The 24325-nt window shown below is 44.1% G+C and overlaps 2 protein-coding genes and 1 long non-coding RNA gene across 3 annotated transcripts in view; 2 read left to right on the top strand and 1 right to left on the bottom strand.

Annotated features, from left to right (window-relative positions):
* LOC118380237 (saxiphilin-like) overlaps positions 1–23733 on the top strand; it is a 29217-nt gene extending 5484 nt beyond the window's left edge. Inside the window, exons 5-6 of the mRNA XM_052505411.1 lie at positions 23416–23457; positions 23603–23733. Coding sequence (XP_052361371.1) covers positions 23416–23457; positions 23603–23700 — 140 coding nt within the window. The 3' untranslated portion in view covers positions 23701–23733. The remainder of the gene's footprint in view (positions 1–23415; positions 23458–23602) is intronic.
* On the top strand, positions 3088–5107 carry LOC127921819 (uncharacterized). Its single transcript, XR_008109693.1, has 4 exons — positions 3088–3106; positions 4231–4296; positions 4437–4537; positions 4957–5107. It is a non-coding gene; the product is annotated as an uncharacterized LOC127921819 (long non-coding RNA).
* LOC127921818 (equistatin-like) lies at positions 7396–15596 on the bottom strand. Its single transcript, XM_052505410.1, has 5 exons — positions 15538–15596; positions 12364–12442; positions 7836–7967; positions 7658–7699; positions 7396–7526 (listed from the first exon to the last, which is right to left on the bottom strand). Exons 2-5 carry the CDS (start codon positions 12431–12433, stop codon positions 7429–7431), a joined length of 342 nt encoding a protein of 113 aa, XP_052361370.1. The 5' UTR covers positions 12434–12442; positions 15538–15596; the 3' UTR covers positions 7396–7428.
* Positions 23734–24325: the final 592 nt, after the last annotated feature.

Here is a 24325-nt window from a genome sequence, read left to right as displayed (position 1 = left end):
CACACACACACACACACTAAATTCTCCAATTCAGTTAACCTAACGTGCGCTAATGTGATTAGCGAGAGGTCGTAAGTAACAAGAACATTTCCCAGGACATAGACATGTCTTATTCGGGCATAAATCTTAACTTGTTGTTACTCAAACTACACTGTCCAATTTACAGTAGCTGTTACAGTGAAAAAATGCCATGCTATTGTTTGAGGAGAGTGTACAGTTATCTAATTGAAAATGTATATACTGACCAGTTAGGCACATTTGGGCACTGTTGATACAACATTTTCAACAGAAATGAAATGGTTCATTGGATCAGCGTAAAACTTTGCACCTACACTGCTCCCATCTAGCCAAAATCTAAATTCACCTGAGCTGTAATAATACATTATGGCCCCTGTTTCCAGACAGATGCATGATAATTGACAATTCTAAATCAAAACAATTTTCACACATTTAGTACATGTAAAGACAAGATTAAATCAAGAATAGTCTGATGGATGACAATATTACTCTATAACTTGTGAATTATATATTATTATTTCTGCATGATGCCCAGTGTAATTCAAGAAACTGTGCATACCTTTTCTTTGGCCACTATTTCAAATCATAGTGCCACACCTCATGTAGCTGAGCCCATAGGCCTGTATTTTTTTTTATTTGACCTTTATTTAACTAGGCAAGTCAGTTAAGAACAAATTCTTATTTTCAATGACGGCAGAGGAACAGTGGGTTAACTGCCTTGTTCAGGGGCAGAATGACAGATTTGTACCTCGTTAGCTCGGGAATTCAATCTTGCAACCTTTTGGTTACTAGTCCAATGCTCTAACCACTAGGCGACCACCCCATATGTTTTGATAAGGTTTGTATTACAACTAAAGAGGCCAATTACCTTCTTAAAAATGAAGCACATTAATCCTCTTTTTTTGTAGAGCCAAACTGGAATATATTTGCAGAGTGTGAGTTTCTCATTTGGGGAAAATAATTTTCAGGCCTAATACAGGCCTTTCTGTGATGGACATTGCAACATATTGTTTTTGTGGTCATTTAACCATTTCATTGTGGATTTTGATGTGTGCTCGGGTTTTTGTCTTGCTTGAAGATCCACTTGAGGCCAACGTCAGCAGAGATAACTAGTTTTTTTGGAACTATAATGACCTGGTACCTGGTAAAGTTTATGATGCCGTTGAACTGAAAAAGGACCACAGAACCAGAACACCTTCATAACGTTAAAGATGCAGAACCATATTTTACTGTAGGTATGAGGTACTTCTCTGCAAATGCTTCTGTTTTTCCACACCAAAACCACCACTGAAGATCATGACTAAAGAGCTCTATTTTCACGTCATCTGACCATTGCACCGCCTGGAGTTTGATAAATGGCACTTGGATTGGAACCGGTGCTATTTCCTCCTTAAAGGGATATTGCAATATTTTGGCAAATTAAAACCCTTTTCTTCTTTCCCAGAGTCAGATTTTGTCTCTGCATGCCATTTGAAGGACTTTGAAGGTAGTTTTTCCAGCGATCGCTAACTAGCGTCAGCGCAATGACTGGAAGTCTTTGGCATCTGCTCCCATAGTTAGAAATTGTGTTGAAGCTATAGTAGTTCATTTCAAAACTTCCTTCAAAACTAATGAAAGAGGGCTAAATTGCCAAAACCGCACAACATCCCTTTAACACCTTGATCCATTATCTTTCCTCCTCTCTTTTTCTCACCTACCTCTCCTCTCTCATATACCTCTCTCCCCTCCTCCTTTCCTCACCTCTCCCATATTCCTCTCTCCCCTCATCCTCTCCTCACCTCTCCTCTCCCATATACCTCTCTCCACTCATCCTCTCCTCTCTCATATTCCTCTCTCCCCTCATCCCGTCTTCCCCTAACCTCTCCTCTCTCCCTTCTTCCTCTCTCCCTTCCTCCTCTCTCCCTTCCTCATCTCTCCCTTCCTCATGTCCTCACCAAACCTCTCCCCTCTCCATTACCTCTCTCCCAACAACAAACCCTGGTTCTACTTTCACTCTCTCTCCTCCAGACCTTCAGCTTTCATCATGGTCTGCACCAAGGTATCATCATGGTCTGCACCAAGGTATCATCATGTTCAGTGCCAAGGTATCATCATGGTCTGCACCAAGGTATCATCATGTTCCGTGCGAAGGTATCACCATGGTCTGCACCAAGGTATCACCATGGTCTGCACCAAGGTATCATCATGGTCTGCACCAAGGTATTATAATGGTCTGCACCAAGGTATCATCATGGTCTGCACCAAGGTATCATCATGTTCCGTGCGAAGGTATCACCATGGTCTGCACCAAGGTATCATCATGGTCTGCACCAAGGTATTATAATGGTCTGCACCAAGGTATCATCATGGTCTGCACCAAGGTATAATCATGGTCTGCACCAAGGTATCACCATGGTCTGCACCAAGGTATCACCATGGTCTGCACCAAGGTATCATCATGGTCTGCACCAAGGTATCATCATGGTCTGCACCAAGGTATTACTATGGTCTGCACCAAGGTATCACCACGGTCTGCACCAAGGTATCACCACGGTCTGCGCCAAGGTATCATAATGGTCTGCACCAAGTTATCATCATGGGCTGCGCCAAGTTATCATCATGGTCTGCGCCAAGGTATTATCATGGTCTGCACCAAGTTATCATCATGGTCTGCACCAAGTTATCATCATGGTCTGCACCAAGTTATCATCATGGTCTGCACCAAGTTATCATCATGGTCTGCACCAAGTTATCATCATGGTCTGCACCAAGTTATCATCATGGTCTGCACCAAGTTATCATCATGGTCTGCACCAAGTTATCATCATGGTCTGCACCAAGGTATCATCATGGTCTGCACCAAGGTATCGTCCTGCAAAACAACTATTTGTATATGATCATTAAAAAATGCATTCAGTGGGCATAATTGAACTCCCAATTACCCTCTGGACACGCCCCTTTCCTGCTAACTCACCACACCTGAACTCACTCTGCTAATCACCAATTCCTCTTCCATTCTTCTGGTATATAAGCAGCTTGTTCTGCTTGGGTTTGTTCAGCATTTGTGGTGTCCCAGTTCCTTTATTGTTCCTGTTGTTAATTGGCTAAAGTAAGTTCCTGCTATTGTAACTGTTCTAGGGTTTTAATTCCCTGCATTGTGGCATAATATCCTGTTCATCCTAGCATGTGTATTGTTATGGTGCATCTGGCCCAGTATTAGACCTTTAATTTAACTGGAAGGGAAGTGTTACAGCTTGTGAGATGAGACATGGTATAATGATGGTTCCTGCCAGCAGAATGTGTCTTACATCTATAATCCTGTAGACTGTTCTGATTGGTTGCCTGTTGCACTGTGTCTCAGTGAACAAACTATGAAAGGCTGTTATTACTTTATCCCCCCCATCAACTTTGAATGGATTCCATGTTGTGTGCAGCTGTCTAGCTAATCACCCTCACAATATGGGCACCATGCTGGGCCAGACTGGAAGTAGGGGAAACATGGATGTGCAAAGCCAGAACAAAACATTGGCTGCCATATTTGGATGGGCCTTGTCTAAACTAGATGTAGTTATTGATCACTGCTCAGTGCTGTAAATGGTGCTTTATCAGAACCATCTAGTGTATTATGGATGGCTCTTCAGAGGTGGGACCCCATGCTGCTAGCAGGTACCTTATTGAACCATGGCATCTACGAGCAAGCTTTTGCAGTGGAATGTCCTTAGACCTTGCTTCATTAATTAATAGGTCTAATATTGAACTGTGGTGTATTCCTCCAGCACCACATGTTATCACAGCCTTTCCTGGTGGCCATTTCACCTTACCTGCTGGTGTTACAAGCCACTGAGCCTTACCTGCTGGTGTTACAAGCCACTAAGCCTTCCCTACTGGTGTTACAAGCCACTAAGCCTTCCCTACTGGTGTTACAAGCCACCAGCATTTTGTACTTTGCTTTTATTTTTGTTGGATAATAAAAGAAGCAGAATATAACTGTGTTCAATCATAATGCTTGTTTTCTGACAGATTTGGCCATAACCAAACCTGAATGACATTTCTACATTTGGGAATTATAACTTTATTACTTCTGTCTGAGTGGAGAGAAATACCTGCCCAGAAATTCTCCTCAGCCCTGTTCAGGGAATAGGTTGGCATTTAGGAAAGCAGACATATTCCTGTTCTAATCTACTGTATGTGGAGTTGAATCTGGTTTTGATGGATTCACTCTGTTTCTCTCAGTAGACTCCATGACCATGTTGACCAGTCTTCTGCTTCTCAGTGCTGCCTTTGCTCTGGGAGATGCAAGTAAGAGTCTACTTTTCTTGACTCGTTCTGTATATTTATTGTAGCAGAGGTGACTGACTGATCTATAAATAATATTGTAGCTGTGTTTTGTAGCTCTTTCTCCACTAGACTTTAAAGCCACATGTAACTTCTCCTTACAGATGCATTGATAGAAGAAGACTTGTGTCCTTCCGGTTGGACCAAATATGGATCAATCTGTTTAATGTTTGTAAAGACTACGAGGAGCTGGCCTGAAGCAGAGGTATCACCCTTACCATCTAATGTGTATTTGAAGGGGAAGTGTAGTTGAAATGAGCTCTTTGACACCTTAAAGGTGATACTTTCTTAAACTGCAACACATGACTGATGTGAAATACTGAACTTCCCTTTAAGATGGGAATTTTCTATACATTTTGAATATTTAATGTGGAGTCGTGCCTCCTGTATAGTGGAACCCACCGGACACGGCTTAAGACTGAGATGAACTAGTATCTTTAAGAGTTTTAAAAGGAATTAGTTGCGATGGTCAATATTTGGTTGAGAGTCCAGAAGACAAATTCTCAGCAAGGCTGACTGACTAATACATGAAATGTCTTTGTTCCCATCTACTGCTTGGCTGTTACTGTAGATAATACTTTTCTTAATTGACTTGCCTTGTTAAATAAATACTTTCTTCTCTAGCGGTACTGTGTGTCCCTTGGTGATCAACTGGTGTCTGTACCCAACGTTGTCGAAGTACCTTGGCGCAAACCTGGCATCTGTGCACAGCTCCGAGGAGGACCAGTTTCTACAGGCGTTGGTCTTGGTCAAGACTGTTAGTTTCCCTCCTACCTGGATTGGTGGATTTTATTCTGTTAAGGTGGGACCATTAAGCCTACAGTGATATATATAGAGCCATTATTGCAAGGAACTCCGTTCCATCTCATCTTGCTCAAGTGAACAGCAAACCTGGTTAAAAATGGGAGATGTGGCACGTAGGCTACCTGTAATTTGATTATGTAGTTCTGTCTGAGTAGTTCTAATGTCATTTTGTGTGGACCCCAGGAAGAGGAGCTGCTGCTTTTTAACAGCTATTGTAATGGTTTCCATATAAAATATCAAGAGTTGCCATGCGACAGGTAGCCTCAAGGCCAATAAAGGCTGGTTTGAATCCCAGAGCTCACTCCGTGAAATCTGATGTGCCCTTGAGCAACGCCCTTAATCCTAATTGACCCTGTAGGTCATTCTAGATGAGTCTGCTAAATTATTTTACTGTCAACTTCAGGAGGCCTTTATACTCATGTAAAATGTTTCTAGGTAAGTATAAATTTGATCAAAGTAATCTCTTCCATACAGTCTTGTAACCATGTGTATGGGGTTTCTAGCTTCAAGGTTGTGACTTGTTATAGTCTTTGAAATGCATCGGGATGATTGCAAATGTGAGGAGTCGACTGTAGGTTCTTTACACAAGCAACAGTCCCAGTCGGTGGGTTTTGAAGTAGTGGTAGCTTAAACTGTTTGGTTTCAGGTGGTAGAGGAAGGACTACATTTAGTTTTTATTCTGAAATCCCCCCCCTCAGGACAGGTGGTGGTTCTGGAGTGATGGCTCCGACTTTGATCACCAGAACTGGGCTAAAGGAAGGCCTGGTGCTGGTGCCATCGAGACTTGTATTCATATCAACTTTGGAGGTACAGTAAACCCAGTATCATTCACTGATCCAGTCATCAAATTAAACTTATTCCTTGTTCATTTAACTAATGAATGTCTCCTGTGGACTTTCCTACTGTCTGTACAGCTGAGTATCTGTGTTCTGTGTTTCATCTTCAGGTCAGAAGCGCTGGAACAATGCTTTATGTGGAAGGAGCTTGCCCTCTGTATGCTCCCTGAGACTCCTGCCTCTCCGCCAGACTATACATTAGAAGCAGCAATGCTATTCCGTAGTGTCTGCAACCTTTTCATGGTAACGTCAAAATACTTAGTTGCTGTTAAATGAAGTCTGTTACTAACCAAATGTTGAGGAGTTGTTTGCTGCCAATAAAATGTGGTTAAATGAAGTCTGCTAAATTTTTTTTGCAGCCAATAAAATGTGGATGCTATTTTTGTCTCATGAGTTATTGACTATGAATCATACTGCTGAAATTGTCCCATGTTTTGAGAGCTTTCTAAAAGGTACATTCGCATCCCAAAATGTATTTGTCAAACATAAGTACAAAACCTGTGTCAAATTGGCAGTAAGTACAACCTGTAACACTTCACCTGAAACTCTGCATCATAACACATGTTGTAGTTGGTAATCTTTCTTCCTGTCCCCTGTGGGACTCAAACCCACAACCTTTATGTTGCAAGTGCTATGCTTTACTGTGCCACCAGGACATAACTGTCATTGTGCCTAACTTTGTAAATGTAGACCTGTGAAATGACACAGTATGTTTAGGATACTGAAGTGCAAAAGACATGTTTAACTTATGGCTGCAGGGGGCAGTATTGAGTAGCTTGGATGAAAAGGTGCCCATTGTAAACAGCCAGCTCCTCATTCTCAGTTGCTAATATATGCATATTGGTATGGGATAGAAAACATTCAAGTTTCCAAAACTGTCAAAATATTGTCTGTGAATAACAAAACTGATATTGCAGGTGAAACCCTGAGGAATATCAAACCAGGAAGTGGCTTCTATTTTTAACTCAGTGTTCCATAGCCTCCCTTTGCACCACTTAAAGGGATATCAACCAGCTTCCTTTTCCTATCACTTCCTCAAGTTGTCAACAGTCTTCAGCCAGTTTCAGGGTTTTATTTTGAAAAATGAGCCAGAACAATAACATCCGTCAAGTGTTCACATGAGTTCTGCTCACGCAACAGAGTTTGGGAAGCTATTGCTGTTCCCTCTCCTACTGAACAAGACCGTTGCGGTTGATATTATCGATTATGTATTTTATCCTGAGGATTATAAGTTTGCCATGTTTCTGTGGACATTACGGAAACTATTTGGAATTTGTCGTCGTGCCTCTTTCCTGTGGATTTCTGAACATAATGTGCCAAACAAATAGGGGAACATTTATTGTGTAGCTGGGAGTCTCGTGAGTGAAAACATCCGATCGAAGGTAAACTATTAATTTGACAGGTTCATATAAATTGTTCAGCACATCACATCAACAGTTTAATCTCTGGATTCATTTTATTTGTATGTAAAGTGAATTAGTTCCTGTAGTACAGCAAAGACAACTGTCAAGTCTTCAACGTCTTCGTTCCAACGCTTTTCATCTACGTCCACATCTACAATTACAGACAAAACAACATGAACAACATCCAGAACCAGCTGCAAAGAAATAAGATTTAGTGTGTGTATACACCTTGGTGGAACAGTTGCTAGCAGTTGCTAGCACTGCCTGGTGGAGTGTCAGTACCCGGGATCTTCTGTCCAGAACTGTTCACACACCAACAGTAACCTACCAGAAAGAGACATGTTAGTATCCTGTTACATAATACAATATTTACACAAATATACATTTTACTGTAACACATTGAATTGTCACGTACAACTGAATTGGAAAATTTATAGTGTGTGTGTGTGTGCATGTTAACCTGTAGAGCCCCAACATTGCTCAGGGGTGTATTGTCCATAGTCGTCACAAGTGGGGATGAAGCCTCCAATTGGTCCATGTGTCGCGGCATCTCTAGCACGCTCACAGCGGGTCTTGACGTGGTAGATGCCATCTTGATAGACAGGTAACATACATTGTAATGTGGACATGACATAACATTGCTGGACAATGTATGGACATATGATACATTTCTGGACATACATTCTGGAAGCTTGGGCTGTCAATCTCAATCTTATACATCAACATACATCTCTGGAACAAGAGGAGTCTCGGGTAGCCTAGCGGTTAGAGAGTTGTGCCAGTAACACAAAGGTTGCTAGTTTGAATCCCTGAGATGAGAAGTTGAAATATCTGTCTATGCCCTTGAGCCCTTGGGCACAACCTTAATTTATCTGGTGTCACGGCTGACCTTTTGAACCTGTCTCTTCTCTCTAGGGAGGTTCCCATTGCTTGGAAGACATCCACGGTTCGTCCTTTATTTAAAGGGGGAGATCAAGCTGATCCTAACTGTTATAGGCCTATTTCTATTTTGCCCTGTTTATCAATCGTTTTGAAAAACTTGTCAATAATCAACTGACTGGCTCTCTTGATGTCTATAGTGTTCTCTCTGGTATGCAATCTGGTTTCCACTCAGGTTATTACATTTACATTTAAGTCATTTAGCAGACGCTCTTATCCAGAGCGACTTACAAATTATGAATGTGTCACTGCAACCTTAAAGGTCCTCAATGATGTCAGCATTGCCCTTGATTCTAAGCAATACTGTGCTGATATTTTTATTGACCTGGCCAAAGCTTTTGATACAGTACACCATTCCATTCTTGTGGGCCGGTGAAGGAGTATTGGTGTCTCTGAGGTGTCGTTGGCCTGGTTTGCTAACTACCTCTCTCAAAGAGTGCAGTGTATAATGTCAGAACATCTGCTGTCTCAGCTGCTGCCTGTCACCAAGGGTGTACCCCAAGGCTCAATCCTAGGCCCCACGCTCTTCTCAATTTACCTAAACGACATAGCTCAGGCTACCTCTCATCCATTTATATGCAGATGATACAGTCTTATACTCAGCTGGCCCCTCCCAGGATTTTGTGTTAAAGGCTCTACAACAAAGCTTTCAGTGTCCAACAAGCTTCCTCTGCCCTTAACCTTGTTCTGAACACCTCCAAAACAAAGGTCATGTGGTTTGGTAAGAAGGATGCCCCTCTCCCCACAGGTGTGATTACTACCTCTGAGAGTTTAGAGCTTGAGGTGTCACCTCATACAAGTACTTGGGAGTTTGGCTAGACTATACACTGTCCTTCTCTCAGCACATATCAAAGCTGTAGGCTTAAGTTAAATCTGGACTTGGTTTGCTATATCTAATCGCTCCTCTTTCACCCCAGCTGCCAAACTAACCCTGATTCAGATGACCCTCCTACCCATGCTAGATTACGGAGACATAATTTATAGATCGGCAGGTAAGGGTGCTCTCGAGCGGCTAGATGTTCTTTACCAATTGGCCATCAGATTTGCCACCAATGCTCCTTATAGGACACATCACTGCACTCTATACTCCTCTGTAAACCGGTCATCTCTGTATACCCGTTGCAAGACCCACTGGTTGATGCTTATTTATAAATCCCTCTTAGGCCTCACTCTCCCTATCTGAGATATCAACTGCAGCCCTCATCCTCCACATACAACACCTGTTCTGCAAGTCACATTCTGTTAAAGGTCCCCAAAGCATACACATCCCTGGGTCGCTCATCTTTTCAGTTTGCTGCAGCTAGTGACTGGAACGAGCTGCAACAAATACTCAAACTGGACAGTTTTATCTCAATCTCTTCATTAAAATACTCAATCATGGACACTCTTACTGACAGTTGTGGCTGCTTCGCCTGATGTATTGTTGTCTCTACCTTCTTGCCCTTTGTGCTGTTGTCTCTACCTTCTTGCCCTTTGTGCTGTTGTTTCTACCTTCTTGCCCTTTGTGCTGTTGTCTCTACCTTCTTGCCCTTTGTGCTGTTGTCTCTACCTTCTTGCCCTTTGTGCTGTTGTCTCTACCTTCTTGCCCTTTGTGCTGTTGTCTCTACCTTCTTGCCCTTTGTGCTGTTGTCTCTACCTTCTTGCCCTTTGTGCTGTTGTCTCTACCTTCTTGCCCTTTGTACCATGTGTTGTGCTGCTACCATGTTGTTGTCATGATGTTCTGCTACCATGTTGTTGTCATGATGTTCTGCTACCATGTTGTTGTCATGATGTTCTGCTACCATGTTGTTGTCATGATGTTCTGCTACCATGTTGTTGTCATGATGTTCTGCTACCATGTTGTTGTCATGATGTTCTGCTACCATGTTGTGCTGCTACCATGTTGTTGTCATGTTGTGCTGCTACCATGTTGTGCTGCTACCATGTTGTTGTCATGTTGTGCTGCTGCCATGTTGTGCTGCTACCATGTTGTTGTCATGATGTTCTGCTACCATGTTGTTGTCATGATGTTCTGCTACCATGTTGTTGTCATGATGTTCTGCTACCATGTTGTTGTCATGATGTTCTGCTACCATGTTGTGCTGCTACCATGTTGTGCTGCTACCATGTTGCTGCCATGTTGTGCTGCTACCATGTTGTTGTCATGATGTTCTGCTACCATGTTGTGCTGCTACCATGTTGTGCTGCTACCATGTTGTTGTCATGTTGTGCTGCTACCATGTTGTTGTCATGATGTTCTGCTACCATGTTGTGCTGCTGCCATGTTGTGCTGCTGCCATGTTGTGCTGCTACCATGTTGTTGTCATGTTGTGCTGCTACCATGTTGTTGTCATGATGTTCTGCTACCATGTTGTGCTGCTGCCATGTTGTGCTGCTGCCATGTTGTTGTCATGATTTTTCTGCTACCATGTTGTTGTCATGATGTTCTGCTACCATGTTGTTGTCATGATGTTCTGCTACCATGTTGTGCTGCTACCATGTTGTTGTCATGTTGTGCTGCTACCATGTTGTTGTCATGTTGTGCTGCTACCATGTTGTTGTCATGATGTTCTGCTACCATGTTGTGCTGCTACCATGTTGTTGTCATGTTGTGCTGCTACCATGTTGTTGTCATGATGTTCTGCTACCATGTTGTTGTCATGATGTTCTGCTACCATGTTGTGCTGCTACCATGTTGTTGTCATGTTGTGCTGCTACCATGTTGTTGTCATGATGTTCTGTTACCATGTTGTGCTGCTGCCATGTTGTTTTCATGATGTTCTGCTACCATGTTGTGCTGCTACCATGTTGTTGTCATGTTGTGCTGCTGCCATGTTGTTGTCATGATGTTCTGCTATGTTGTTGTCATGATGTTCTGCTACCATGTTGTGCTGCTACCATGTTGTTGTCATGTTGTTCTGCTACCATGTTGTTGTCATGATGTTCTGCTACCATGTTGTGCTGCTACCATGTTGTTGTCATGTTGTTCTGCTACCATGTTGTTGTCATGATGTTCTGCTACCATGTTGTTGTCATGATGTTCTGCTACCATGTTGTGCTGCTACCATGTTGTTGTCATGATGTTCTGCTACCATGTTGTGCTGCTGCCATGTTGTGCTGCTACCATGTTGTTGTCATGTTGTGCTGCTGCCATGATGTTCTGCTACCATGTTGTGCTGCTACCATGTTGTTGTCATGATGTTCTGCTACCATGTTGTTCTGCTACCATGTTGTGCTGCTACCATGTTGTTGTCATGATGTTCTGCTACCATGTTGTTGTCATGATGTTCTGCTACCATGTTGTTGTCATGATGTTCTGCTACCATGTTGTGCTGCTACCATGTTGTTGTCATGATGTTCTGCTACCATGTTGTTCTGCTACCATGTTGTTGTCATGATGTTCTGCTACCATGTTGTGCTGCTACCATGTTCACAAGGTCCTTTGCTGTTGTTCTGGGATTCATTTGCACTTTTCGCACCAAAGTACGTTCATCTCTAGGAGACAGAACGCGTCTCCTTCCTGAGCGGTATGACGGCTGCGTGGTCCCATGGTGTTTATACTTCCGTACTATTGTTTGTACAGATGAACATGGTACCTTCAGGCATTTTGAAATTGCTCCCAAGGATGAACCAGACTTTTCTTGGCTGATTAATTTGGATTTTCCCATGATGTCAAACAAAGAGGCACTGAGTTTGAAGGTAGGCCTTGAAATACATCCACAGGTACACCTCCAATTGACTCAAATGATGTCAATAAGCCCATCAGAAGCTTCTAAAGCCATGACATCATTTTCTGGAATTTTCCAGGCTGTTTAAAGGCATAGTCAACTTAGTGTATGTAAACTTCTGACCCACTGGAATTGTGATACAGTGGATTATAAGTGAAATAATCTGTCTGTTAACAATTGTTGTAAAAATGACCTGTGTCATGCACGAAGTAGATGTCCTAACTGACTTGCCAAAACGATAGTTTGTTAAAAATACATTTGTGGAGTGGTTGAAAAACGTATGTAACTAACTATATGTAAACTTCAGACTTCAACTGTCAGTGTGAGGTGTGTCACTCTTACCTATGGGAATAATGGTGTCTCCCAGAACAAAAGCTGTGCTGACAAGCAGAATGATGGTCAATGTCACCATGGTGATAGTCTGGAGGGAGAGATGAGCATTTTAATCAGCTGTGATTGTACTGGATTACTCCAAATCACTGGGATGGCTGGGGGTACTAGAGGAGAGGATAGGAGACCCTGTGTTAAGTACATAACCTACTGTATAGCTGGGGGTACTAGAGGAGAGGATATGAAACCCTGTGTTAAGTACATAACCTACTGTATAGCTGGGGGTACTAGAGGAGAGGAGACCCTGTGTTAAGTACATAACCTACTGTATAGCTGGGGGTACTAGAGGAGAGGAGATTAAGTACATGACCTACTGTATAGCTGGGGGTACTAGAGGAGAGGATAGGAGACCCTGTGTTAAGTACATAACCTACTGTATAGCTGGGGGTACTAGAGGAGAGGATAGGAGACCCTGTGTTAAGTACATCACCTACTGTATAGCTGGGGGTACTAGAGGAGAGGAGATGAAGTACATGACCTACTGTATAGCTGGGGGTACTGGAGGAGAGGATAGGAGACCCTGTGTTAAGTACATAACCTACTGTATAGCTGGGGGTACTGGAGGAGAGGAGACCCTGTGTTAAGTACATGACCTACTGTATAGCTGGGGGTACTAGAGGAGAGGAGACCCTGTGTTAAGTACATAACCTACTGTATAGCTGGGGGTACTAGAGGAGAGGATAGGGGACCCTGTTTTAAGTACATAACCTACTGTATAGCTGGGGGTACTGGAGGAGAGGATAGGAGACCCTGTGTTAAGTACATAACCTACTGTATAGCTGGGGGTACTAGAGGAGAGGATAGGAGACCCTGTGTTAAGTACATAACCTACTGTATAGCTGGGGGTACTAGGGAGGGATATGAAACCCTGTGTTAAGTACATAACCTACTGTATAGCTGGGGGTACTAGGAGGAGGAGGATAGGAGACCCTGTGTTAAGTACATGACCTACTGTATAGCTGGGGGTACTAGAGGAGAGGATAGGAGACCCTGTGTTAAGTACATAACCTACTGTATAGCTGGGGGTACTAGAGGAGAGGATAGGAGACCCTGTGTTAAGTACATCACCTACTGTATAGCTGGGGGTACTAGAGGAGAGGAGATGAAGTACATGACCTACTGTATAGCTGGGGGTACTGGAGGAGAGGATAGGAGACCCTGTGTTAAGTACATAACCTACTGTATAGCTGGGGGTACTAGAGGAGAGGATAGGAGACCCTGTGTTAAGTACATAACCTACTGAATAGCTGGGGGTACTAGAGGAGAGGATATGAAACCCTGTGTTAAGTACATAACCTACTGTATAGCTGGGGGTACTGGAGGAGAGGATAGGGGACCCTGTGTTAAGTACATAACCTACTGTATAGCTGGGGGTACTAGAGGAGAGGATAGGAGACCCTGTGTTAAGTACATAACCTACTGTATAGCTGGGGGTACTGGAGGAGAGGAGACCCTGTGTTAAGTACATGACCTACTGTATAGCTGGGGGTACTAGAGGAGAGGAGACCCTGTGTTAAGTACATAACCTACTGTATAGCTGGGGGTACTAGAGGAGAGGATAGGGGACCCTGTGTTAAGTACATAACCTACTGTATAGCTGGGGGTACTGGAGGAGAGGATAGGAGACCCTGTGTTAAGTACATAACCTACTGTATAGCTGGGGGTACTAGAGGAGAGGATAGGAGACCCTGTGTTAAGTACATAACCTACTGTATAGCTGGGGGTACTAGAGGAGAGGATAGGAGACCCTGTGTTAAGTACATAACCTACTGTATAGCTGGGGGTACTAGATTTTGAGGATAGGGGACCCTGTGTTAAGTACATAACCTACTGTATAGCTGGGGGTACTGGAGGAGAGGATAGGAGACCCTGTGTTAAGTACATAACCTACTGTATAGCTGGGGGTACTGGAGGAGAGGAGACCCTGTGTTAAGTACATGACCTACTGTATAGCTGGGGGTACTAGAGGAGAGGATAGGAGACCCTGTGTTAAGTACATAACCTACTGTATAGCTGGGGGTACTAGAGGATATGAAACCCTGTGTTAAGTACATAACCTACTGTATAGCTGGGGGTACTGGAGGATATGAAACCCTGTGTTAAGTACATAACCTACTGTCTCTAGCTGGGGGTACTAGAGGAGAGGAGACCCTGTGTTAAGTACATAACCTACTGTATAGCTGGGGGTACTAGAGGAGAGGATATGAAACCCTGTGTTAAATTCTACATAACCTACTGTATAGCTGGGGGTACTAGAGGAGAGGTTATGAAACCCTGTGTTAAGTACATAACCTACTGTATAGCTGGGGGTACTAGAGGAGAGGAGACCCTATGTTAAGTACATAACCTACTGTATAGCTGGGGTACTGGAGGAGGGAGACCCTGTGTTAATAAATACATAACCTACTGTATAGCTGGGGGTACTAGAGGAGAGGATAGGAGACCCTGTGTTAAGTAATTACTGTATAGCTGGGGGTACTGGAGGAGAGGAGATTAAGTACATAACCTACTGTATAGCTGGGGGTACTGGAGGAGAGGAGACCCTGTGTTAAGTACATAACCTACTGTATAGCTGGGGGTACTAGAGGAGAGGATAGGAGACCCTGTGTTAAGTACATAACCTAAACATGTTATGAGCCATTGAGTTACAGCTAAAGGTAATGTTTTCTGTATAACTGGGGGTACTGGAGGAGAGTGTCACATTGTTATAAAGGAGACAGGAATGCATAATAGGTTTTTTTATATTTTCCCAAATTACAGTGTGCCATGTAAAGGCCCGGCCAGCTATCTATCCTGAAGACCAAGCAAACACATACAAAACACATGGCTGAAACCCATTCAAAAGAGAGCACCAGCTACCTTAGCGAATAAATACACAGGAGGAGACCCGAAAACACAAGCACACAATGATACAACACGGGACGAGACCCCTAATCATCTATGCACAATACAAGTGGCACGTAATGTTAGCCAAAACAACAAGGCACAGGTACTCACACGACCAACGGACATTGGAACATGGATGCTTCCCAAATGGCTTCTTATCCCCTATGTAGTGCACTACTTTGGCCAGGACCCACAGTGGGACAAAGACAGGTATTAGATGAACAGATGTTGAAATCTCACCTTCTGAAGTCTTCAGTTGTCGCTTCACTTCTTCAAAGGTCTTCACTGGGTCTCTCTCTATGAGCACCAGCTCGTTAGTTAGCCATGTTATGAGCACCAGCAAGTCCTGCCTGTGAGTTGAGTTCTACCTCTCTCAACTCCTTTTAAGGACCCGTTTCCAGTCAGACACCTCCCTCTATTTTGTCAAAATTTCTCTCCAGCATCTTTCTCTTTCTCTCTACCATCTGAAAATGCAAAAAAGAGGAGGACTCTCTACCTCTCTCTCACTCTCTACCAATGATCTCTCAGCTCTTGCCTCTCTACCTTTGTCTCGCTTTTCTACCTCTCTCTCGCAAAGTCTGCTCTACCTCTCTACCTCTAATCTCAGCTGTCTTTACCTCTTAAAACAGGACAATGGAATAGATCTACCTCTCTACCTCTCTCTCGCCTCTATTCTCTCATAGTGGACTAGTTCTGACTCTCTACCTCTCTCAAAAGCAATCTACTATCTTGGGAATGTCTTGACCTCTCTTACCTCTCGGTCTTCTCTACCCTGTCTACCTTGTCTTAAAAAGTTCTCTACCCCTCCCGTCTACCTCTCTCTACCCTCTCTCCTCCTCTCGCTCTCTCTCTCACCTCTCTCTGCCTCTCTACCTCTCTCTCGCTCTCTCTCGCTCTCTCTACCTCTCTCTCGCCACTGGCTGTGTGCCTTTCTCTAGAGAGTCTCTCTACCTCTCTCCCGGCCTCCGCTCTGCACTCTGGGCTCGCTCTCTCTACCTCTCTCTCTACCTCTCTCTACCTCTCTGCCTCTCTCTCGCTCTCTGCTACCTCGCTCTCGCTAGAGAGCACCTCTGTTCTTGTTCTCTCTCGCTCTCTCTGGGTCTCTCCTGTGTTCTACCTCTCTCTCGCTCTCTCTACCTCTCTCTACCTGCTCCCAGGCCTCTCTTCCTCTCTCTGAGCTCTGCTCTACCTCTCTCCCAGGCTGTCTTTCCCTCTCTCTACCTCTGCGCTACCTGGGTCTAGTGCTCTCCTCCCTGTGTCTCTACCTCTCTCTACCTCTCTCTACCCTCAGGCCCTGTCTTCCAGGGCTCTCTACCTCTCGCTCGCTCTCTCTACCTCAGGCCCTGTGTCTCTCTAGGGCCTCTCTCTGCGCTCTCTCTACCCAGGCTACCTCTCTCTACAGGGCTCTCTACCTCCGCTCTCTACCTCTCTCGCTCTCTCTACCTCTCTCTACCTCTCTCTACCTCTCTCTACCTCTGTGGCTACCTCTCTCTCCCTCTCGCTCTGGGCTTTCACAGCTCTACCTCTCTCTCTCTCTCACTCTCAGGTGCCTTGGTGGAAGAGTGGGGTAACATCTCACAGCAAGAACGGGCAAATCTGGTGCAGTCCATGAGGAGGAGATGCACTGCAGTACTTAATGCAGCTGGTGGCCACACCAGATACTGACTGTTACTTTTGACTTTGACCCCCTCCCCTTTGTTCAGGTACACATTATTCCATTTCTGTTAGTTACGTGTCTGGAACTTGTTCAGTTTATGTCTCTGTGCAGCGGCTGGCTGGGTCGTTCTGACCCGCAGAGCACAACAAGAACACTCGGCTGCTCTCTCCACACAGCGAGGCACGTCCGGACCTGTGCAGCGTCTGGCTGAGGTGCTCTGACCCAAGAGCGCAGAGCTGCGAGCCCAGGGCAGCGCGCAGAGCGGGGAGCCGGGCACAGCCTCGCCACACTCGCCACACTGACCACACTTCGCAGACTCTCTCTGTGCAGTACGCTCTGCCTTTGCACACGCCTCCACGCCAGTGGCTGACAGGGTCGCTCTGACTCAGGGCGGAGCGCAGAGCGCCAGCCCTGGAAACACAGGGCCTGGGTCGCACTGACCCACGAGGGCAGAGCTCAGAGCCCTGGAAACACAGGGCCTGGGTCTAGCACTGACCCACGAGCGCAGAGCCCTGGAAACACAGGGCCTGGGTTGCACTGACCCACGAGCGCAGAGCTCAGAGCCCTGGAAACACAGGGCCTGGGTGGCTGACAGGGTCTGACCCAAGAGCGCAGAGCTGCGAGCCCAGAGTGCAGAGCGGGGAGCCGGGCACACGCCTCGCCACACTCGCAGACTCTCTACTACGCTCAAAGGCACACACCTCGCCAGTGGCTGGCACGGTCACTGTGTTTCCAGCGGGAGCCCTGGAAACACAGGGCCTGGGTCGCTCTGACCCGCGAGCACAGAGCACAGAAAGGGGAGGACAGGACCTGGGTCACCCTGACCCCAGGACCACGGGAGGGTTAAATGAACTTTTTAAGACAACATATTTTGCTACAGGGGTACCATAACAACCATCTTACACAATAAAACTATTTCAAGACATTCCCAACATAGTACACTGCTTTTGACCAGGGCCTATAGGGTCACAACTAGTCCACTATGTAAGGAATAGGGTTCTATTTGGAACATACCTCATCCATCTATTCCATTGTCCTGTTTTAAATTAAATCACACTGAGATTATGTGGTTTATGGTATTTTTGTGCAATACTTTTGCACTACGATTATGTAAAAACCCACGACAAACTTCTGCTAACATTGGCAACCGCTAGCTGAGAATCATTGGTAGCGGTGGGGCAGGGTGTGCCTGTCCTCCTCTTTTTTTGCATTTTCAATGGTCTGAAAGATGCTGGAAATGAATATCTTGTTAATGCAAAGACCAGGAAACTCTGGAAAGAAATACAAGTCGATTATTTAAATGAATGGCTCTGAATGCACTGTCGGCATGCAGCCAAACGTTACCAACCACTTTTGGAGCTAACTTGCTGGTGCTCATAACATGGCTAACATACCTAGCTAACGAGCTGGTGCTCATAACATGGCTAACATACCTAGCTAACATTACCTAGCTAACTAGCTGGTGCTCATAACATGGCTAACATTGCCTGGCTAACAAGCTGGTGCTCATAACATGGCTAACATTACCTAGCTAACTAGCTGGTGCTCATAACATGGCTAACATTACCTAGCTAATGAGCTGGTGCTCATAACATGGCTAACATTACCTAACTAACTAGCTGGGCTCATAACATGGCTAACATTACCTAGCTAACTAGCTGGTGCTCATAACATGGCTAACATTACCTAGCTAACTTGCTGGTGCTCATAACATGGCTAACATTACCTAGCTAACTAGCTGGTGCTCCCAAATGGAATTCTTATGTCAACAACAGATGAGAGTTGTGATCATAACATTTCTAACATACCTAGCTAACATTACCTAGCTAACAAAACAAGTTATATTAACAGGATAGATAGCTGGCCATTAGCAACATTGGGATGTCAATGAGACAGAGCTCGCTAACCAGCTGAGCCAGCAAACAATATAACAAAATAAGGAATCACAGTAGCAAGTATCCCTGGTGCACTGTTAAAATATTTAAAATATTTAGCAATTTAAACTATTCGTTTTTCAATGAAAACTCTACCTTTTATGTAATCCTCTCAATGGATTTCATGTTTCATGAGCTTGTCCAAGGTGTTGGGCTTGATCGACAGCTGCTACGTCAGTTGCTACGATCAGTTGCCCAACATTCTGGGGCAAAAGATCAATTAGACAGACCGCAGTTAATTCAAATGAATTTAACATTTCAGAACTTATAGTTAAATTGATGCTGCATCTAAAGTCTATCTGGTGACATCACAATGAGGACAAAAGGTTTTCCTGCTCATTATTTATCTCCTTCTGAAATAGCATTGTGTTTCCAAGACATTGTAATGCACTTCAGACTACATCTTCATCAGCTTCAATTAGGTAGAATTAAGTCTCTTCATAACAATATTGTGACCCAATAGTATCTTTAAGAGTTTAAAAATTAATCACTTTGAATTGACCCCAACCCTGTCAAACAGGTAGATGTCAGACAGGTCCAGCAGGGTTTGGGCTGGACAGAAAGTATGGAGAATTGAAGGATGAGAGTGAGAGAGAGAGAGAGAGAGAGCATTAGAGAGAGAAATTGATGCGGTAGAGAGAGAGAGCGGTAGAGAGAGAGAGAGAGGTAGAGAGGGAGACAGAGAGAGGGAGAGGAGAGAGAGGTAGAGAGAGAGCTCTTCAGAGAGAGGAGAGAGAGAGAGAGTGAGAGAGAGAGAGAGAGAGAGAGAGAGAGAGAGAGAGGTAGAGAGGGGCTGAGAGAGAGAGAGAGGTAGAGAGGTAGAGAGAGAGCGAGAGAGAGAGGTAGAGAGAGAGCGAGAGAGAGGGAGAGAGAGAGAGAGAGGTAGAGAGAAAGAGAGAGAGAGAGAGAGAGAGAGAGAGAGAGAGAGAGAGAGAGAGAGAGAAATTTTGCCAAAATCGAGGGAGGGGTCTGACTGGACAGGTCCTTAAAAAGGAGTTGAGAGAGAGGTAGAACTCAACTCACAGGCAGGACAGAGAGAGAGAGACCCAGTGAAGACCTTTGAAGAAGTGAAGCGACAACTGAAGACTTCAGAAGGTGAGATTTCAACATCTGTTCATCTAATACCTGTCTATGTCCCAACTAACTTCCCATTCCCTACGTAGTGAGCTACTTTAGACAAGGGTCCATATTACCTTTGTGGCCATGAGCTATTTAGTTCACTGTGGGTCCTGGTCCAAAGTAGTGCACTACATAGGGGATAAGAAGCCATTTGGGAAGCATCCATGTTCCAATGTCCGTTGGTCGTGTGAGTACCTGTGCCTTGTTGTTTTGGCTTTCGTGCCACTTGTATTGTGCATAGATGATTAGGGGTCTCGTCCCGTGTTGTATCATTGTGTGCTTGTGTTTTCGGGTCTCCTCCTGTGTATTTATTCGAGGTACTCCTTGCTCTTTTGAATGGGTTTCAGCCCTGTGTTTTGTATGTGTTTGCTTGGTCTTCGTCCCCGTGCCTTTCCATGGCACACTGTATTTTGGGAAAATAAAAAACCCTATTACGCATTCCTGTCTCCGTTATAACAATGTGACACTCTCCTCTAGTACCCCCAGCTATACAGTAGGTTATGTACTTAACACAGGGTCTCCTATCCTCTCCTCTAGTACCCCCAGCTATACAGTAGGTCATGTACTTAACACAGGGTCTCCTATCCTCTCCTCCAGTACCCCCAGCTATACAGTAGGTTATGTACTTAACACAGGGTCTCCTATCCTCTCCTCTAGTACCCCCAGCTATACAGTAGGTTATGTACTTAACACAGGGTCTCCTCTCCTCTAGTACCCCCAGCTATACAGTAGGTTATGTACTTAACACAGGGTCTCCTCTCCTCCAGTACCCTCAGCTATACAGTAGGTTATGTACTTAACACAGGGTCTCCTCTCCTCCAGTACCCCCAGCTATACAGTAGGTTATGTACTTAACACAGGGTCTCCTATCCTCTAGTACCCCCAGCTATACAGTAGGTTATGTACTTAACACAGGGTCTCCTCTCCTCTAGTACCCCCAGCTATACAGTAGGTTATGTACTTAACACAGGGTCTCCTCTCCTCCAGTACCCCCAGCTATACAGTAGGTTATGTGCTTAACACAGGGTCTCCTCTCCTCCAGTACCCCCAGCTATACAGTAGGTTATGTACTTAACACAGGGTCTCCTATCCTCTCCTCTAGTACCCCCAGCTATACAGTAGGTTATGTACTTAACACAGGGTCTCCTCTCCTCTAGTACCCCCAGCTATACAGTAGGTTATGTACTTAACACAGGGTTTCATATCCTCTAGTACCCCCAGCTATACAGTAGGTTATGTACTTAACACAGGGTCTCCTATCCTCTCCTCTAGTACCCCCAGCCATCCCAGTGATTTGGAGTAATCCAGTACAATCACAGCTGATTAAAATGCTCATCTTTCTCTCTCCAGACTATCACCATGGTGACATTGACCATCATTCTGCTTGTCAGCACAGCTTTTGTTCTGGGAGACACCCATGTTCCCATAGGTAAGAGTGACACACCTCACACTGACAGTTGAAGTCTGAAGTTTACATATAGTTACATACGTTTTTCAACCACTCCACAAATGTATTGTTAACAAACTATCGTTTTGGCAAGTCAGTTAGGACATCTACTTCGTGCATGACACAGGTCATTTTTACAACAATTGTTAACAGACAGATTATTTCACTTATAATCCACTGTATCACAATTCCAGTGGGTCAGAAGTTTACATACACTAAGTTGACTGTGCCTTTAAACAGCCTGGAAAATTCCACAAAATGATGTCATGGCTTTAGAAGCTTCTGATGGGCTTATTGACATCATTTGAGTCAATTGGAGGTGTACCTGTGGATGTATTTCAAGGCCTACCTTCAAACTCAGTGCCTCTTTGCTTGACATCATGGGAAAATCAAAATGAATCAGCCAAGAAAAGTCTGGTTCATCCTTGGGAGCAATTTCAAAATGCCTGAAGGTACCATGTTCATCTGTACAAACAATAGTATGGAAGTATAAACACCATGGGACCACGCAGCCGTCATACCGCTCAGGAAGGAGACGCGTTCTGTCTCCTAGAGATGAAAGTACTTTGGTGCGAAAAGTGCAAATGAATCCCAGAACAACAGCAAAGGACCTTGTGAACATGGTAGCAGCACAACATGGTAGCAGAACATCATGACAACAACATGGTAGCAGCACAACATGGTAGCAGAACATCATGACAACAACATGGTAGCAGCACAACATGGTAGCAGAACATCATGACAACAACATGGTAGCAGAACATCATGACAACAACATGGTAGCAGAACATCATGACAACAACATGGTAGCAGCACAACATGATAGCAGCACAACTTGGTAGCAGCACAACATGGTAGCAGCACAACATGGTAGCAGCACAACACATGGTACAAGCATTATAGACAACAGCACAAAGGGCAAGAAGGTAGAGACAACAGTTTTAGAAACGTCAGAGTGTTTTCTACCCACACATACTAATCATATGCATATACTATATGCCTGGCATGAGTAGCAGGGCGCTGAAATGTTGTGCGATTTTTAACAAAAAGCTGCGAAAATTCGCAGCCTCCTTAAGAGGTTTTAAGGTTGCAGTGACACATGCATAACCTGAGCGGAAACCAGACTGCATACCAGAGAGAATACTATAGACATCAAGAAACCAGACTGCATACCAGAGAGAACACTATAGACATCAAGAGAGCCAGTCAGTTGATTATTGACAAGTTTTTCAAAACGATTGATAAACAGGGCAAAATAGAAATAAGTCTATAACAGTTAGGATCAGCTTGATCTCCCCCTTTAAATAAAGGACGAACCGTGGATGTCTTCCAAGCAATGGGAACCTCCCTAGAGAGAAGAGACAGGTTCAAAAGGTCAGCCGTGACACCAGATAAATTAAGGTTGTGCCCAAGGGCTCAAGTGCATAGACAGATATTTCAACTTCTCATCTCAGGGATTCAAACTAGCAACCTTTGTGTTACTGGCACAACTCTCTAACCGCTAGGCTACCTGAGACTCCTCTTGTTCCAGAGATGTATGTTGATGTATAAGATTGAGATTGACAGCCCAAGCTTCCAGAATGTATGTCCAGAAATGTATCATATGTCCATACATTGTCCAGCAATGTTATGTCATGTCCACATTACAATGTATGTTACCTGTCTATCAAGATGGCATCTTCCACCTCAAGACCCCATGTGAGCTTGCTAGAGATGCCGCGACACATGGACCAATTGGAGGCTTCATCCCCACTTGTGACTACAATGGACAATACACCCCTGAGCAATGTTGGGGCTCTACAGGTTAACATGCACACACACACACACACACACACGCACAGAAGCACACAGTAAATTCTCCAATTCAGTTGTACGTGACAATTCAATGTGTTACAGTAAAATGTATATTTGTGTAAATATTGTATTATGTAACAGGATACTAACATGTCTCTTTCTGGTAGGTTACTGTTGGTGTGTGAACAGTTCTGGACAGAAGATCCCGGGTACTGACACTCCACCAGGCAGTGCTAGCAACTGCTAGCAACTGTTCCACCAAGGTGTATACACACACAAACACACACTCACTAAATCTTATTTCTTTGCAGCTGGTTCTGGATGTTGTTCATGTTGTTTTGTCTGTAATTGTAGATGTGGACGTAGATGAAAAGCGTTGGAACGAAGACGTTGAAGACTTGACAGTTGTCTTTGCTGTACTACAGGAACTAATTCACTTTACATACAAATAAAATGAATCCAGAGATTAAACTGTTGATGTGATGTGCTGAACAATTTATATGAACCTGTCAAATTAATAGTTTACCTTCGATCGGATGTTTTCACTCACGAGACTCCCAGTTACACAATAAATGTTCCCCTATTTGTTTGGCACATTATGTTCAGAAATCCACAGGAAAGAGGCACGACGACAAATTCCAAATAGTTTCCGTAATGTCCACAGAAACATGAAACTATTTTTAAAAAAAAATCCTCAGGATAAAATATATAAATCGATAATATCAACGGTCTTGTTCAGTAGGAGAGGGAACGGCAATGTCTCCCCAAACTCTGTTGCGCGAGCACTTGACGGATGTTATTGTTCTGGCTCATTTTTCAAAATAAAACCCTGAAACTGGCTGAAGACTGACAACTTGAGGAAGTGATAGGAAAAGGAAGCTGGTTGATATATCTTTAAGTGGCACAAAGGGAGGCTATGGAACATGGAGTCAAAATAGAAGCCACTTCCTGGTTTGATATTCCTCAGGGTTTCACCTGCAATATCAGTTGTGTTATACAGAGACACTATTTGACAGTTTTGGAAACTTTAATGTTTTCTATGCAATACTAATATGCATATATTAGCAACTGAGACTG

This window comes from Oncorhynchus keta, unplaced genomic scaffold (assembly GCF_023373465.1).
Source record: "Oncorhynchus keta strain PuntledgeMale-10-30-2019 unplaced genomic scaffold, Oket_V2 Un_contig_2368_pilon_pilon, whole genome shotgun sequence".
Taxonomy (NCBI): Eukaryota; Metazoa; Chordata; class Actinopteri; order Salmoniformes; family Salmonidae; genus Oncorhynchus; species Oncorhynchus keta.
The sequence above is the reverse complement of the archived record's forward strand: the minus strand, read 5'-3'. Positions and strand labels throughout refer to the sequence as shown.

Bases quoted from the DNA above. Each gene is read 5' to 3' on its own strand.
- LOC127921818 (XM_052505410.1), bottom strand. From the start codon at position 12,433: ATGGTGACATTGACCATCATTCTGCTTGTCAGCACAGCTTTTGTTCTG. The intron at 7,700-7,835 runs GTTAACATGCAC...TCTTTCTGGTAG, and splicing joins GCAATGTTGGGGCTCTACAG to GTTACTGTTGGTGTGTGAAC. The intron at 7,527-7,657 runs GTACTGACACTC...CTGTAATTGTAG, and splicing joins TTCTGGACAGAAGATCCCGG to ATGTGGACGTAGATGAAAAG.